The 16,791-nt window shown below is 40.7% G+C and overlaps 1 protein-coding gene across 1 annotated transcript in view; it reads right to left on the bottom strand.

Annotated features, from left to right (window-relative positions):
• Window positions 1–16,791, bottom strand: part of T265_09623 (hypothetical protein) — a gene marked incomplete at both ends in the record, with an annotated part of 95,919 nt that overhangs the window by 48,427 nt on the left and 30,701 nt on the right. The window contains 2 exons of the mRNA XM_009175751.1: window positions 7,950–8,023; window positions 11,130–11,266. Coding sequence (XP_009174015.1) covers window positions 7,950–8,023; window positions 11,130–11,266 — 211 coding nt within the window. The remainder of the gene's footprint in view (window positions 1–7,949; window positions 8,024–11,129; window positions 11,267–16,791) is intronic.

The following is a 16,791-nucleotide window of genomic DNA, read 5'->3' as shown; positions in this document are numbered from 1 at the left end:
TTTGTCCTTTCTTTGGTTGTTAGTCTTTAGACGCCTGTTCCCATACCAAAATCTTTACATACTTTGGGATTCACCTCATCAGACTGGCACTGTCCTTGGCATGATTTCGAATGAGACGTTTCTCTCTTTTCTCCCATATTCTCCTGTTACTCTTTCGCATTCATCGCTTGCATTCACTTTTTATGTTTGTGACCATGCTCTTCAAAAATAAATGATAATGTTTGAAAGAAGCTTGCGTCCCTGGACTGCACTGTCCATTTTCCTGCGCTAGAAGTGGGCGCGTTTTTCCATTTGTTATTTAAATGAATGCCCCAGCTTTAGCTGAGTCAAGACCGGTTAACCTAATGAATGTTTTCTACTGTTGAAATTGCAGATGCTGCTTTTGCTTGCGTTCTCTTTAGATTAGAGAGAGGAATCTGTTCTATACCGTCCTGCAAAGTTGTCGATTTACATACAGTACAGTACATAGTGCAATTAACAAAACAGCCAAATCATTCCGTTTTATTTATTCTTATGCTGTTCGCGTAATTATGATTTCGCTTAGCTCCAGATATCCTGAAATGTGTCATTAGTAAGACTTAAAATTTAGACAACAAATCCGGGATCGTCTGGGCTTACTTGGTTCACCCTTTACTGCCAGGTGACCTATGTTGGCCCGCCCTCCCAACTTTCAGCATAATATTCTTGTTAAAGTAGTTGTTGCAAGTATACAAAAATTTCCTCATGCTACAAGCTATGGAAGCCAGTGAGACCGGTAAGACCGGATACTTTGTTTGACGGGAAACTGAATGGGGACTTAGTCCATCGATGGAGAGTTTTCAAAGATCAGGAAGGACGACGCCATTATGCCGTATGTTTTGTTACACAGGTAGATTTACAGTTCGCATAACCATGTCAGTCCATTTTTAGGAGTGTTAATCTCTCCATCAGGCGATATGGTGCACCTGGCACTAGGTCAGGTTTACACAGGCAGACGGACGTATATTATTGCTGCTGCACTTGAAGAAAAAACACTGCTTTTTCTGCTGCTTTTTTCCGTTAATAGAATGGTATGCAGAAATATAAAGGAAGAGGAAATCGATAATTGACTATTCGCACGTACACAATTTTTTGTTAACCCGGCGAATCAAGAGAATCTGATGCGCGACTTCTTACGTCACGATCCAGTTTGTGAGGATTACAAGTTCATTATTCTTCAACATCCGGCATTACCCATTGGACAAGCAAAAGCTTTCATTTAAATCAATTTTGAGGGTCTTTTACACAGCTGACTGCAGGTTACCTTTGCAGATTATGCAGAAGATTTTATTCTCTCGTAAAAAAGTCCAATCATCTCAAACAAAGCCAACATTTTGCGTGTCTCAGGCAGTATTTTGCGAGAGTCACCTACGAGTTAATAAAATTTTGAGGCTACGATTATATAGGGCTACCGCTATTGATACATTAAGGTTCGTGGCCCGTAACTCCAGATGGAAAGGCTACTGAAAAGTGTGTTACAAATTACGTAGAGCGTAACACAATTAGAGGAAGCTTCGCCTGCGTTCAGATACCAGTCACCCACTGAATATAGCCCGATTTGCAAAGTCCATTAATTTGCTTTGCAATTGGTTGTCTACAAGAGACTCTTCTGAAACCCAGCTTAATCGCTGTTTCATGATTTTTGGCAAACCCGTGAGCAGTGTTTTACGTCGAGAAATGTGCCCAGTTAATTCCCGCTCCAATCCTCTGGATCCCTATCTTACTGCGCTTATTGTGCACAGCCAGTAGAAAAAATCCACAGCAGCTTCCAAAAAAGCCCATCACAGTAGAAAACATCTATAACTGTGTACTAGATCTCCGCAAATTGTTGACTTTGGTAACCAGTGTGGATTTTTCTGCCGTATCAGACTTTCGTAAATGAAGCTGTTTATGCGAATCTTCCATATGGAAATTTTTCCTAAAACCGTTTAAAAGTATACATTTAACCGGTTGTTTAATATGGTGATACATCCGGTGGACGAACAAATGTGTATTTCAGATCTCTTTAGCCTCTGGATGCCTTCCTGATTAAAATTTGCAGAATTCTCTTTTAACCTGGATCACCGAATTTTGATGTGTCACGGCAGATTAATTTGCCCATAATCTAGTACTTCTGTCCATAGAGATTTTCTGAATTTTACCATGTATTGTGACATCTCGAGAGCCTGGAATCCATTAGTATTATCACGATGAAAGCCTGCTAATAAATTACATAGCCGCTACGATGCAGTTTGATTGACAGGCTCTACGGTTTTCTCACTAACATCACCACCATATAACACTGATTTAAACGGTACTCTCTTGACTGTCAAACGTGGGATACTTTGATGAGCGCACTTGTCACAATTACGGAAATATAATTGTGCATGGCAAAGGCAGAACCAATTTCTGTTTTCCGATAACGGCTTATAACAGTGAGTAATTGGGCTCACTTTTTTCACGCAAATCCAAAGCGGAGTTTTGTTACCAAGCTCAAGAGCTTTCACTGCTGGGCGAAAATAGGCTACCAACTGAGTAAAACGACTAGCAATTCCCTCTACACATGTCATTTTATATCTTTGCACGTGAACGTTGAAACTAAAGGGAGTTTGGTGGCTTCCGCGATGTCCGTGATGCACGTCGGCATTGTTTCACCAAAAAAAAACATACGTGCTGCAAATGCTGCACCGTTGTTAGGCTGATTTGCAGCCAAGAACATTTGTTTGTGCATAATAAACTCTTCACTAGAGATGTGTTTACGAGTGCTACTAGACTGCACGGTTATATTAATGAGCGTAAAACATGCGCCTACGAACTTGCCAACCATGATTGTTTTTCTAGTTCATGCAGCAAATAAAGCAGCAGAATGCGCTTGCTTAAATATCGTGGGCTGTTTGAATTTGTCAAGAATTTGCCGCAGTCATTAGATGATTTGTCGGGTAAAGGATGGCGTAGCGTTCAGATAAAACCTTCACAAATCTCAAGAAAATGCAAAGCTATTTACCCCAAAAATAAGATTAAATGTGCACAAAATACAGTTGAGGTTATCTGCGGCCTAAAATGTCAGTTTTGACGAAGGAATTCATTGCGTGCGAATTTCCACGGGATTTAACCTAGTGAGATTAATTATAAAAGCCTTGCTTTTTGAACGGTGCGTATTTCGCTTCTTTATTCAAGCTTCAGGCATTTGACATTATAGGAGCCCCGCATGCAAACATGAACAACGACAGGATGCAGAATGCATTTGAAATAATATATTTCTAGGTCGTGAGGATGGGTATAAAATAGATCAAACGTTTCGAAGTGTAAGACACACACAACGTTCATACCCACAGTACCGATCAATATAAATCGTGACTATTTGTTTAACGTTCATCACGTTTTGCCTACGTAAGTCATTAACAACCCGGTAACAAATCTCAGCCCACATATGACAATCATTTTAGTGGGGAGGGTCTTGACGAGGACTATCCCGCAATACTACTTGTGTATGGGTAAGAAGTGGTATGTTTTTCATGCACACCGTGTTTTCTCCACCAACGGGCACTAAAGTGAAGTATTGCGGCTTGGTAAATTCGGATACCAAGTCAAATGGTGTTTTATACCACTCCTGAACTTCGCTGCTCAGTGTTTCGTAAAAGTAGGCAAACAGGTGCAACCAACAAAATCCCTGGTTTAAAACCGTCATGTGTTTGTAATGCATCACGCTCAGTGGCTTTTTGGAAACGCCTTTTGAGTACGGAATGCACCACTTTAGGTCATTGGCAAGTTCAGGTACCTCATCGCATGACGTACTGAGTTTTATAGGAGCAGATTCAGTTCATCCGCGGTTGCTGGTTTAAGCATTAACTGCAAGCCTTCTGAAGTTAAATGTTGATTCTGTTGCCGTCCTCTGCACAGAAACTTGGATTGTTGATCCGTACTTTCGTTCTTCTTAGTATTGCCAACTGATAAAATGTGTAACCTTTTTTATTCGACATAACTAATTTGCTACCCTTGACATTACTATGAACAGAAGGATGTGAGGAGATCCGCCCCGCCATCTGGGTAAGATTTTGATATTTTGCGTATCATTAATCATCAAGTGCACGGTATTTCGGGCGAAAACCTCGGAACTTGTGTTTATTTTTAACAACGTCCCACATAGCGCTGCAATTAGCACCAATATGACCCAGATTCTTCTGAAAATTTAATTGGCGCAAAATATTGGTATAAAAAGTTTCTTTGAATATGACGACTGATAACACGTGGACTTGAAGTGGATGGCAACACATGTCGAAGAAACATTGAAAACTACATTTAAAAATTTTAAACGGCCCATTTAAAGTAATATTTTACTTCAACAGGCATACTCGAATTGAAATTCCCAATTAGCCCGCGCTGGGAAATGTCGTGGGGATTTAGTTTTCCATTAACTTACGAGCCAGAAAATTCACCAAAGTTTCCTCTGTGGAATTATTTGAATGATAAAGCCCACGACTGCATTCCAAATGTACTGAACAGATTTTATAGGTGGCATTATTTTCGCTCTCGGTTACATCCCATCTTGCATTTTAGCAGGAACGTTCCTTAGGGTTGAAATGTGTCGCGGTAGGTTTATAATGATTTTCACTCTTGTGTTAAAATTTAGCAGAGAATTCTGTTTTCACCTTGTTGGATTCTATAAAACTTAGCTGGCGATTTATACTGAGGCAACGACGTTTATCAACTATGGAGCGTATATTGAAATATTACCCAAGATGTCATATAGTTACTGCGGAGATGTAAGTAATGCAATCGGAATGGATGTGAGGACATTTAGTTTGCAAAAACGAACCTTCATATGTAACACTAAACAATGTGGTCTTTCTATTCTTAGATCGATGCAATACAGAAGAGAAGAAGCGTTGTATAGGTCTGTCGAAGCTTTCCAACTATCAAACCTAATAATTTTGCAATGTGCGTTGACGACTGCATGAAACGCCTACCTTTGCTGAACATTTTTCATCGGGCAATGATCCGATTAAGCTTCTTTTCAGAAACGTTCCTCCTTCCAATTTTTAGGTCCCTATGCAAACTTTTATGCCAGGGGTGGACACTGGGAAGCAATTTGTTCATACGTTTGCCACACTGAACCCCCGTGAATTCGCAGTCAACTCAATTAAAACTCCTTAGTTTGACACTCATAATTTTATGTGCATTTTAAAACCATTATTTAACCCCAGTACTATCAGAAGTGTCAAATTTCCAGAGTAGAATGCTCGTGTATCAAGCGAAACTGCGGCGCCACTTGAAAATCCAGAGTCTGACCTTTCAACATTTTAGCAGCATATCCAAACAGTGGACCGAAAAACGTTTGCCCTGTCACTAACTGCTTTATCATTTTTTATGTAGTTTGTGAATCTTGTGCACTTTAACGGTTGAGTCACGCACAGTACACACAATTTTTTAAGGCCAGGAAATGAAAAGTCCCGAAAAACATTGGCGTAAAAATTGCCTTTTTCAAGGGTAGTTAATTGTGTGGAACGCAGGACGATTGAGAAATATTAACTCCAAGCATGTGTGACCTGGAGGGATTTTATCCGTGGTGGATTGAAATCCGATCCTTTTGGCTGCAAAGCTGAAGGAAGCCAATAATAATGTCTTCCGCACGTGCTCAATATTTGGGGCTCTTTTTGGAGGGTTGGTACTTTGGGCATCGTTCGGCCTGCGTTTAGGGCAAAGGACAGATTTTGGGAGTACGACAAAGATTATGTCAAATATAAACAACGATTTGTTAAACAAAAAACATTGAAGGCATTAACAAAGTTTGCCGTCCAAAATTCGGTATCATTCTTGTCAGTCGATCATTGGTGAAAAAATTTCTGGGTTTTGAGTTATTTCTTTACACTATCTAATGACGGTTAATCGTACTGAACACACTTCCGGTCGAATTAACCTGAAACGTTTTCAGACATACCAGAAATCTTGTTTACTCTGATCATACAGCAAACAGTAGAACCAACCCCACTAAACGATACTTTCTCCCTGCGATTCTGCAACGATGATTGGCAGGTAAATGCTGGGAGCTGGCTCGTGACCGTTGCACCGGTGAGTTTCATTGCTGGAGTTTTGTCACATTTTGGGGGGAAGTGAATTTCTATTTTACAAGGATCTTTGAACCCAGTGAATCTTTCATAACGGCACTTTTCTTCTTGACGTGCAGACCGTTGCGGAAAGAACAGAAGTTGCATACGTGAGTCTCTGCAGCCGGAAGCCCTACAGTAGAAAAAATTTTATCCTGTCTGTTTTTAACCCATGACCCAATGCGTACTTTGTAATTGGCACGGCAAGCTGATTAACTACCGACGATAACAGGCGCTTAAAAAGACACTTCGAGCAAGATTTTCACTTCGTAAAACATATATGGGATGCGCAGACTATATGCAGATTTTGAGAACATCAATGGCTTGACCCTCTGGAAATTTCAGTTGGATAATGTGATTGATGGTACATATTTGCCTTATATTACTCATGACGATGTTGATGACGTCTTTATTGTTATAGAAATGTGTCATCAGCTACACAATCCGCCATGTGAGTCCTGAACTCAGCTATTTTTGGATTAGTTAGGTTCAAGATTGCGTGCAGGCAGCTTTGAAACAGATTATACGCAGGAGGCAAATCACTAGCTGTGCTCTACTCGCATATTGCGGCATGTAATAAAAGAAAGAATGATAAAGACCAAGCATATCAAAACATGTCACCTTAATCGACTGATCCTTCTTTTTAGAGTGCGATGAACAAACGCGCCTACCTTAAAAATTGATGCGTAATTAGTTGGAGCCACGCTGGAATTTCTCCCAACGACATCCTTCAAATTTATATAGGAGATTTGTGCACATCCAACAGACCTTGAACTGCTATTGAACGTATAGGTTTATCTTGAAACTCCCGGCATCTTACAACACCAGATCTAAATCTCAAATCTGGACAGAAAAAAATTAACTGGGATTAGTCTAACAGGGAAATCCACCTACCCAAGGAGAAACCCGATGTTTAACCCTAATACATGGGGTACATGTATAGTTGTTTGCGGGTAGTTGATCAAGTGGCCTTCGATCTGTTTGTCGAGCTTGATACTTCATTTAGCCGCGAGCCGGGAACACACTAAAAATGACCCCACGAATGGTGACGAAACGCTTGCAAATCAGCTGCGATTCGATCAATTACCAACAAATGCACTTGAGCCACCGATATTCCAACATAGTTTTTGGCACCTACGCGGATGAATTAAAACCGTCTTTATCCTCATAATCCTGCCTCGAGTGAATGGTCGAAACCGCACAATATGTGTTAGTGAGCACCTCAGTCATTTGATGTGGTGCCCTATCACCGCTGCAATCTAAACCCCACTGTTTACACGGCATGTTTACTCCTGCTGCTACCGTGCTCGATATTTTCGGCTATTTGGCTGCAAAGATTTTTTGACATTCCAGGAAGTGACATTATTTCTTTGACACTCCTGCAAAAAATGCAGCCAAATACTGGGGAATAATTTTGTTTTGAATAAAATAATGCTTCCGGAGTGGTTACTTATCGCAACTCCCCTGTTCGTGGGACGGACTTGGAAGATAGCAGTTTTACCAACCAATTTGATTATTTTCCAGAAGCCTGCTTGCGCTCAGTCAGGGAACTTCGGGAATTCCACTGGAAACAGCTATTTTTGGATGAGGCGCACGACCCATCTAGCTATCAAAATCACGAAAGGATTTCGAGAGACGAACAAATGTCTGAGGGAAAATTCCCCCCAAATTTTCATCGTTTGTAAAGCAGTCGACGCGGTCCGCCAAATCATTTCAACAAACAGGTATTTGGAACGCGCAGCCAGATAATGCACGTCTGGAAATCGAGGGACTCACGGCTGATCCATTTTAGTGAGGAGGAAACATAAAATGAATTTATTTAATTATAACTAAAAATGAATCGATAACCTCATATCCGGTACAGGTGAAGTTGCGACGCCCATATCTAACCGTCGGTGATATTCGCCGTCGGTTGGATAACTCTTGAAAAAGTGAGAATACAAAGAATTCTATGATTTAAATCATGAAAAATGTTATTACTTGGCATTGGTCAGTAATATTAGGGTGAAAGAACTCAGAAGCACGGGACAAATGCGCGACTATGTCACTAGTTTTAGCGGCAACGCACCCAAAGAAACCAGGTTGTCTGCTGACCCCCGAGAGGATGCTGAACCCCGAGAGGAGTCCATATATAATGCCGTATTCCTAGGCTTTGCTATAAATGGTGCGCATTTTACGGTAGTCGGATTTTCAACCAAGCAGTGAGCACATTTGTGTTAGTGCGACTGTATAGGAACCACATTCGCTTATCTCCTGGTGTAGTATAACAAAACTAAGCTTTCTTGGAATAACATGTCAAAAGAATCTTGATGATATCACCGGATTGGGATTATGACACTTTGCAGTTGCTACCAATGTGGACCAACACAAGCGAAAGTTCGTGCAGCCCAAATCATTGTCCAAGATATGGAAACAACTACGCCGAAAAGTGCAACTTTTCTTTTGGTGGAAAGTCCCATGTACTCTCAATGAATCAACAAATTTTCAGATTGAGCAACTTGTTAACAGTGACTTATTCTCATGTTTTCAACATTATTCATGACAATGACGAGATAACCAGCACTAGAGAACCTTGGTTTTGCCAGCATTCCAACTTTTGTTTTTTGACGCTTATTAATACTACACTGGTAGCTACTGAAAGACTGATAGATACATTTGTGTAATGGGGAGTAAACACCAACCGAAGACAAACAAACGACTTATATAGGCTTACAAAGTCCAGTTTAAGTTATTATTAGAACCATTTGCAAAATTCCTCCATTATGTTTGGGTAAATGTGGCTGGGCAGATACTGGTTTGAATTCAATATTTTACATATCCACAACCACTTTGCCCAAAAACGGAGTTCCTCTTCAACCGCTTCTTACCGCCGGAACTAATTGTGATATCGGATGTGGTAGAATCATGGTCGGCATCGTCTGATTATTTGCGCTTAAGTTGCACAAGTGATCAAATCAGACATGTAAAGAATTAGTTTTCATTACTTTGTTGCTTCAGTTTAACCATTCAAGAGGGTTTGGCACCCGTCAAAGGTCCTAGAGGTTCGACGGAATTATCTGCCAAAAATCAACGCGTAGGCAATAGGTGTAAGCAAAGCATCAGGATAAATAATATTTGCCAGCGATGTAATTCAGACAAAACAAACAGATTTAATAGTAGACGGCTAAAGCGTAACCCTGCAGTGTAAGCTTGTAACTGATAGACAGAGGGTTGATACCTTCACAAATCTGGGTGAAGTCCCGCAAACTAGAAATCCTCGCTTTGAAACACAAAGGGTCAAGGGCACTGACTCGAGTGTTGAGGCTGGTACAATCTAGAAAGTGCATCGGCCTATTTGCCAATAGTTCAGATATCACAACTGGAAAAAATGCCTTTTGCAAGATCCGCTGACTTATATGGCTTGCTTGGGAAGCTGCCTAAGTGCAGAGTGCCGACAGGCAAACCTCCATCCAAAACATCAAACTTTCCCGCTGAATCGTAAAGCCAGAATTTATTTCGTGAGATCAAAATAGCTTGACACTTATTTTTAAACATGTGAATGGCTACCCATCTGCTGGTTTGTATATGATGGACGGTGAAGTGCTCGCAAATCTCAAGTTCCCTTGTAATTCCTATACTTTATGAACAACAATAAGGCCTGGGCCTTTAAGAACAACGCAAAATTTAGTTCCTAAGCAGCTGGCTAGGAATGTTTAATGTCCTGGGATTCAGTGACCTGTACGCTCTTGACCAAAACAGTCCGTTCAATCCGAGGTCTTTATTTCTTCGTGTAGCAAGTGACTAGTGTGGAGATTTTAAACGTGTTCGCGCTGCAAAACTTCCTTGAAGGCTTTTGGCCTTAGACAACAGACCTCAATAAAAAAAGGTGAAAACAAGAGAGGCAGACGTATTTCAATACGGATAAGTGTTATTGCAGGCTAAGTGGAAGTTGTTGGCTTCTTGCGACAAACGTTGAACACGGAATGGTTTTGAGCGCGGCAAGTCAAACAAAGGTTAGGTTAGTTAGTTTGCGCGCATCAGATATGCAAAATCGGATCAAGTCCAAGAATTGGCAATCGTGGTTTGATAAAAGGGCACACCACAAATGTCACGAGAGAACGAGAGAAAGATTTTGAGCCATGCAAATTAACTATGGGGCGGAGTCGAATAATGTTTAAATTTTTGGTGAACAACATATCGCTATACCATATGACTGCGAAACCCCTAGAAACTAGGATGTTTCATTTTATAACTTGCAAACATTGATAGCTTCACAGGAACTTCACTTATTTGAAAGGAACCAGTGATCACTCGCCTTAGTGGGACCTCAAGTGTCGGGTTTGGGTGCATATCTCCACGCTGATAACATGTTACAGAGCAATAAAAATAAGCCACGAAGTACGGACGAAAACCCCTTGGCAACGCTAAACTTTGCATGGTTTGTCACGTAAATTGTAGTTTAGTTGTTGGGAATAAATGTGGCGAAGAAATGTTCGAAGTTGGACATCAAACCAGCTTACTGCGCTACAAAAGTAAAACTTCAACTTGAACGCCGCCTGAACCCTACATACCGATTCGCCCGCTTGCAGAAGTTAAAGGGTCCCTAAAAAGACAATTTCACGCCTGTAGCACAAAGTTACCAAACATCCCCGCGGTCCCGGTAGACGGGGACAGCAACATGAATTTTCGTGCGGTTCTATGGGGTTTATATTCGCCTGTGGTTGGTACACTAGCGCAATATGTGCTGCTATTTACACGTTTCAGTACCGCTTTCAATTTAACCTAAATTGCAAAATGCCAATATATTTGTCTTTTTGAAGCTATAGACCAAGTGGGTTCCGCAAGTGAGCCACTTATTTGCTGGCGTAAACTTTGTGCGCGCAAATAAAAGCGTAGGATATCTCGAAAGTCTAATCGAGTTTGCACAACATTCTCGGACAAAGAAGAAATCCTGACTTGCTCATTCTCACTTGAATTAAAGCAGTCCGTGTTGCGGGCTGTGTCAGAATTTTCTTCATCTGAGGTACCCTGCGATGTCCATAGACTAACCGATCCATATATTTTATAAGTCAGCGTGTTTTCTGCTCGACTTCCGCACTGAGTAGACGTTTCATCAATGCCAGCGTGTTCTTTGATGGAGACATACAGGCGACGCGTACCGGTCCCATATTTTGTAACGATATAGACTGGATAAGAATTAAGCAGAAAGGGGCAGATCAGGCCATGCCTAGTTACTTGCGCAAGTACCCAAATAGCCCCTATCCAATCGGTTTCTCGCTAGCTGAAGTTGATGCGCCACCAACTCGTCCGGGATTTTGGAAGTGACTTTTCGGAACTAGTTTTGGTCCCCTATGTTAGAAAGAATATAGCTTCAAGCTATTTGGAACCTCGCAAAATATCTGAATATTGTGGCAAATATATTGTGCACGGCCTAGATCTAACACAACCGACCTTTTAACTCTAAGGCTATTAAAATTCAGAATGCAACTGAAAGCGTGGTCTTTGCTCAACTATGTATACATTATTTTCCAACTTCGTTCAATGCCAGATTTCGATGTGGTATGATGTGCGTGGTTCCATCAGGAACTTACTTGTCTTAATCTGCTCCCTTATTTCAGCATGTTCTGTTGGTTATACCATTTTCAGTACTGCTTTTAAGTTTTCCCAGTCAATAAAATTCCGAGATGTTTGCTTTTTTTGAAATAGCAAACCAAGTGGGTTCTTCAGGTGAGCAGTTAATTTGCCGGCGGTGAACAAGTGGTGTTCGTTCCACCAAAGTACGCACAAATGAAAGCTTGGAGCACTTTGTACTTCTAATCGAGTTTGCGCATATTTTCCTGGCAACGAAAAAAGTCTCGTGTGCTTTTCCAACCCTTCTCTTTAACAAGCCCGTCTTGTGAAGTATGTCAGAAATTTTCGCGCGGCTCGGCCATTTCTAAGCTATTATAGTTTAGCTCGTTTACTGCTCGCGGTTCGCACTGGACGGACGTTTCCTCAATACCAGGCTAATGGGCAGAATTGCCGTTCACGTATTCCACTATCAAATTTGGTAACAACACTGACTGGATAACTACTTTGCCTAAAGCGAACGATCAATCTGGGTCTGGCTGCTTACGCAAGCGCCATCCTTAAGCTGCACATTGCCAATTAAAAGTGATAAGCAACCGATTCGTCTGAGTGTTTCATAACGGCTTAACGGGGTACTACATACATGGAGAGAGAATCGTCGCTGCTGAATGTCAACCCAGATTACCGTTTCACACCAGCCTTGCTAACAAGCCCTCACCTGCTGCAGCAAGATACGAGATTTCGGCAAAATTTTATGGAATAATTCCGTTATGTTTTGAACAAAATCATTAAAGGAAAGTCTTACTCCGATGGATCGCGTTGGTTGTCTTTCAACGTAAATTACATTTCAGAGACTGTTTATCCGCCGGTCAGGTCCTGCTGTTTAACAGTGTATCTCCACGTCCAGCTTTTAGTGCAATAGATTTTGTGTCCCGCCCAAAATTGCGATCCAGATATTTCGAGTCATTCTGCACACTTAAATGGTGAACATAAATGCAGCCTTAGTCAACCAGTGATTTACTGCTGCGACATGCTGTTTACGAGCTGATTGTGATTCATACCCTGGAATTGTTGCCACACTGTACTATCCTGGATTCGAATTTGCATGAATTTCCAAATCTGCAGCGGAAGCTCATGTTCCCAATTTCGTGCGTAGAGAGGCAAACATTTCTACGCGATTTTGCGTGAGTTCGAACTAGCTGTGACAATTATTCACTACAGGCACTATACGGTTTTGTCACCTTCCACCTGTGCTGGGCAAATTCCTGGCCCAGTTGATATAGGGGGATTATCAACGTGCGTATTTTTTCCAGAATCTATTGAGATTTAGACTTCAGTTCTGACTACAAGTTTACTCGGAGTTCAGTTAACGTGTTTTGCAATAGATATCGGTTATATATGAAATCATAATTTAATTGAGTGAGATTGACGCTCATCCACCCTAGCAAATCATTTCAGTAATACCATGGATGAATTTTCTAAAACCAGCCGCTTTTTAAAACAAAAATTTTATCCGGCTTAGGTGCTTCTTTCACACCCCCTTGTGCCTCAATACCGCTTATCATTTTGATGCAACGGCATAGCGTTCATCCACAGAAGTAGCCATTTTTACTGCAACTTATCTCGCTATTGGATTGCAAATCATTGAGGACATGCTGGTTGCAAGTCTAGGGCATAATTCTGTAGAACAGTAAACGGCAGTGCTATTATGGATTTGAGGATTTCCCCTTGGCCAGCCAACTTAGATCAGAACACAAGTTCAAGTGACATCCCGCCCAGTGACATGCTTGGTAGTTAAATGAACCGTTTTAACCAAATTCGGGACCAGAACATGGCGTATCTCACAAGGCATGAGAATCCGCAACCTAAACGCAGTTGAAAGGTGCAAACACCCTTATTGTGTGATGTTACTTATTAGCTAACACATTTAAGTAAACGTAAGCTACTGGACAAGACAGTAAACAGCACATGATTTTCAGTACCGAAAACTAAAATTTTCACGCATTTGCTCGAAGTTTTACGTATGTTCACCAAATGGTACAGTTAAGCATCAAATGCGCCATTACGTTATTAGTTAAATGTGTTAATTTTATGGCCAAATTGTGACCAAATTGTGTTAGATGTAAAACCTAGTGAACTAGTCACTTATTTTGATAGTGGCCCGAAGGGCACCTAGCGAGCTGGAGGTCTTAATCCTCTTAAAAATGCTGCATTTTGCGATATGCCGGCTGACAGTGACGCAATTTTGACTGACTCGCCAAGACCATAGTTGAAAAAACCATCAATAGAATGCTGAAAACTTATCATTCACATATGAATCAAAATATCAGTTGGCTGTTTAACGTTCAAATTTCTTAGGTTTCGTCTATGCGTTCAAAAGAGTAGCGGAACGGCAAATCTGCTAATCTTATGACAAACGGGAACTTTATGTGAATATTTATTGCAGTGATCAAAAGGACCGTGATTTCTTCTCGACACTATGTGTAACCCACAGACTATGCTCGGCAAGTAATTTCGTGTATTGTGTCTGAATTTTCTCTGGTGTCGAATTTAATTTAGTCTGGTGAGAAACATCGAATATAAATACAAGCTAGACTCATCGGCGTTGAATTCTTGGATTTGACGAAGCGGGCTTTTGCGCCGCAACAAAATCGTGGGTTATACCATAGAATGTCAAATACATAGAGCCTAATTTTAGTTAAAGTATAACCCGAGTTTATCCAGTATTGGTGGTTTGATCAGTTAAGCATTGATCTCTTGGCCAAGCGTGGCAACTGGCTTGCAAACGTTTCGTCCCTAATCACGGAGACATCCTCGGTACGCAGTTGAGTGAGCGCTTCCTCTGTGCTTGGAGCACTTCTACTCATGTCACTAAATGAATATTCTATTGTCTGTAATGCTACCCGAAATAAGTGTGTTGTTACAAGTACATTACATGCACAAATACTGAGAGCATAGGACGGTAGGTTTTACACGCAAATCTACATCAATATTCAGCAGCATGGGAACAACTTTTGTTTATCTGTTGCTGAAATATTGCAGAACTGTGCTTCCGTGAAATGGCATTTTGAAAGATACCTGGTTGGTTTTACCAGACTAGAATTAGGACTCCTTGGAGATGCTACCTGTATGGAATTACAAATGCGGGTTGTTCTGCAGCCCATTCATTGTCCATGAGATGTAAAAATGCGCTGAAACATTTAAGGAGAAATTAAGAAATATGATTGTACACCAAAAGTCCTGTATGAGTATGTGAATCTTTTTTCTCATTTTATTGACCTGACAAACAAATTTTTTGGTAAACACGTCTTAGAGACTCTGGATGTTGCAAACGATTCATCACGTGAAGCTTTCTTCGGGCCACGGAAACTAGTTTTCAGTATTCAAAACCGGGTTATGATAAAGGAAAATGCGCTAGAGCGCTTACTGAATGATTCTTTCCCGTTTCAGTCAACGCTATTTAATAGGATACACCTAACAGCCTGCCCGGATAAAATTGCTGAAATCAGTCTATTACGTGGTTGCAGAAAATAGAAGTATTTTCATGTTTAGTAGAACTAATCGGCTTTTCCAAAACATGATTTTGCCACGATTTAAACGCTGAATAGTCGGCTTCAGAGTCTAGCGAACGATGAATGCTACAGTGAGGTACTATAGATACATTTCTCTCTTCGAGAATGAAGGTGCAGTGATGTTTCCGCTTGTGCACTGGCTAATAAAATAGGTTTGGATGTTTTGCTTACATGTTTGTTGCATTAAACGTAAACGCCTAAATCGAAAAATACTTCAATCGCTGATGAGCTCTAATAAAAGCAGCTGTGAAACAGTGCGCCTTCGAGCTGTAGTAACATCACAGAAAATGTTGCGCCAATATTATAGGAGCTTTCCACGTACATTGTACGAATGGGAGCGCGTTCATTGTTTCACAGAAACCAGTATTTGCTTAGAAAGTAACACTAGTTTGTGTATGACGTCAATTTTGTTTGCTAGCAAGTCTGAAATTAGATGACTTTTGTTGGACTATCAGATATCTTCATGCTTAACTGTTGCTCGATACTACGCAACCGCAGGGCAAATGACCCCGGAGTCTTCTAAGTCACCTCAGAGTGGTTATTTCTTATTAGTCTCTCACACTAAAAAGCTACGCTTTCTTCACTAACAACCTTTTGATTTAAATATCAGCTTGGCAATTGGAGATGTTTTGCAAACATTTTGATCAAAGCTCAAATTCGTGGCAAGTTATAACTCCAGCAGGATAATGGTTTGACTTCAGTCAAATGAGTAAGTGAATCAACTCCAGAAACGTTGGGAGATCAAATTAGTCCACGTAGTTTACTTCCGTAGCTTTGTAGTACATGTAATATCAAACTCAATATCATGAAAATTCCCGATGATGGAGCACTTGGCCATTTTTTACTTCAGTGGAAAAAACACAGAATAAGTTTCTCCGGTGCTTTTTGTGATAAACCTCAAAAAAAGTTCTCCAGTGCTCACTCACCATAAGCTCAAATCTAAAGTAAACTTGGTATCTTTTAGGAATCACAATGACGTTGATCTTTTCAATTATATCAGCGAAATAAATACCGCGGAAGTGCGTGGACAATGCGCAATTGCCCGGGTACTTTGTGCACTCGGCCAACATGCTTGATAAATTTTGGACATTTGCAGACACGCTCCCCACTTTAAGAAGATGTCGTTCCTTCCTGAGCAACGAGGAACCATTATATAAGATTCTACCAAATTTCAGCTACCAATCTGCGCCACGATCGTACAAATTACTTGGACTTCCTGCATCAAGAATGAGAGATAAACAAATTGTTTTTTGAGTTTTTCAAATTATTTATAGAACTCATGCAGAACCGTTCGGTTCTGTTTGGTTAGTGGTTGCTAGAAAATTACCGCTAAGTATTAAACGTCAACAACCGATTTGCCTAATACCGCAGTGCTTCTTTCACTGGCTTAATTTGAGAGATAGTAATGAAGTCAGACATTTGAATCGTTTTGCCTAACATATTAGGTTTCATGATAAGGCCAATTTTGGCCCTCTGTGTACTTAAGGGTTCCCGTTAAGCAATTTACTATGATCATAATAGAGGGTTTGGTGCCTGTCAAAGGTATTTGAGTTTCGACATGCATGGATGTC

The sequence above is a fragment of the Opisthorchis viverrini genome (assembly GCF_000715545.1).
Source record: "Opisthorchis viverrini unplaced genomic scaffold opera_v5_289, whole genome shotgun sequence".
In the NCBI taxonomy this organism is placed as follows: Eukaryota; Metazoa; Platyhelminthes; class Trematoda; order Opisthorchiida; family Opisthorchiidae; genus Opisthorchis; species Opisthorchis viverrini.
The sequence above is the reverse complement of the archived record's forward strand: the minus strand, read 5'-3'. Positions and strand labels throughout refer to the sequence as shown.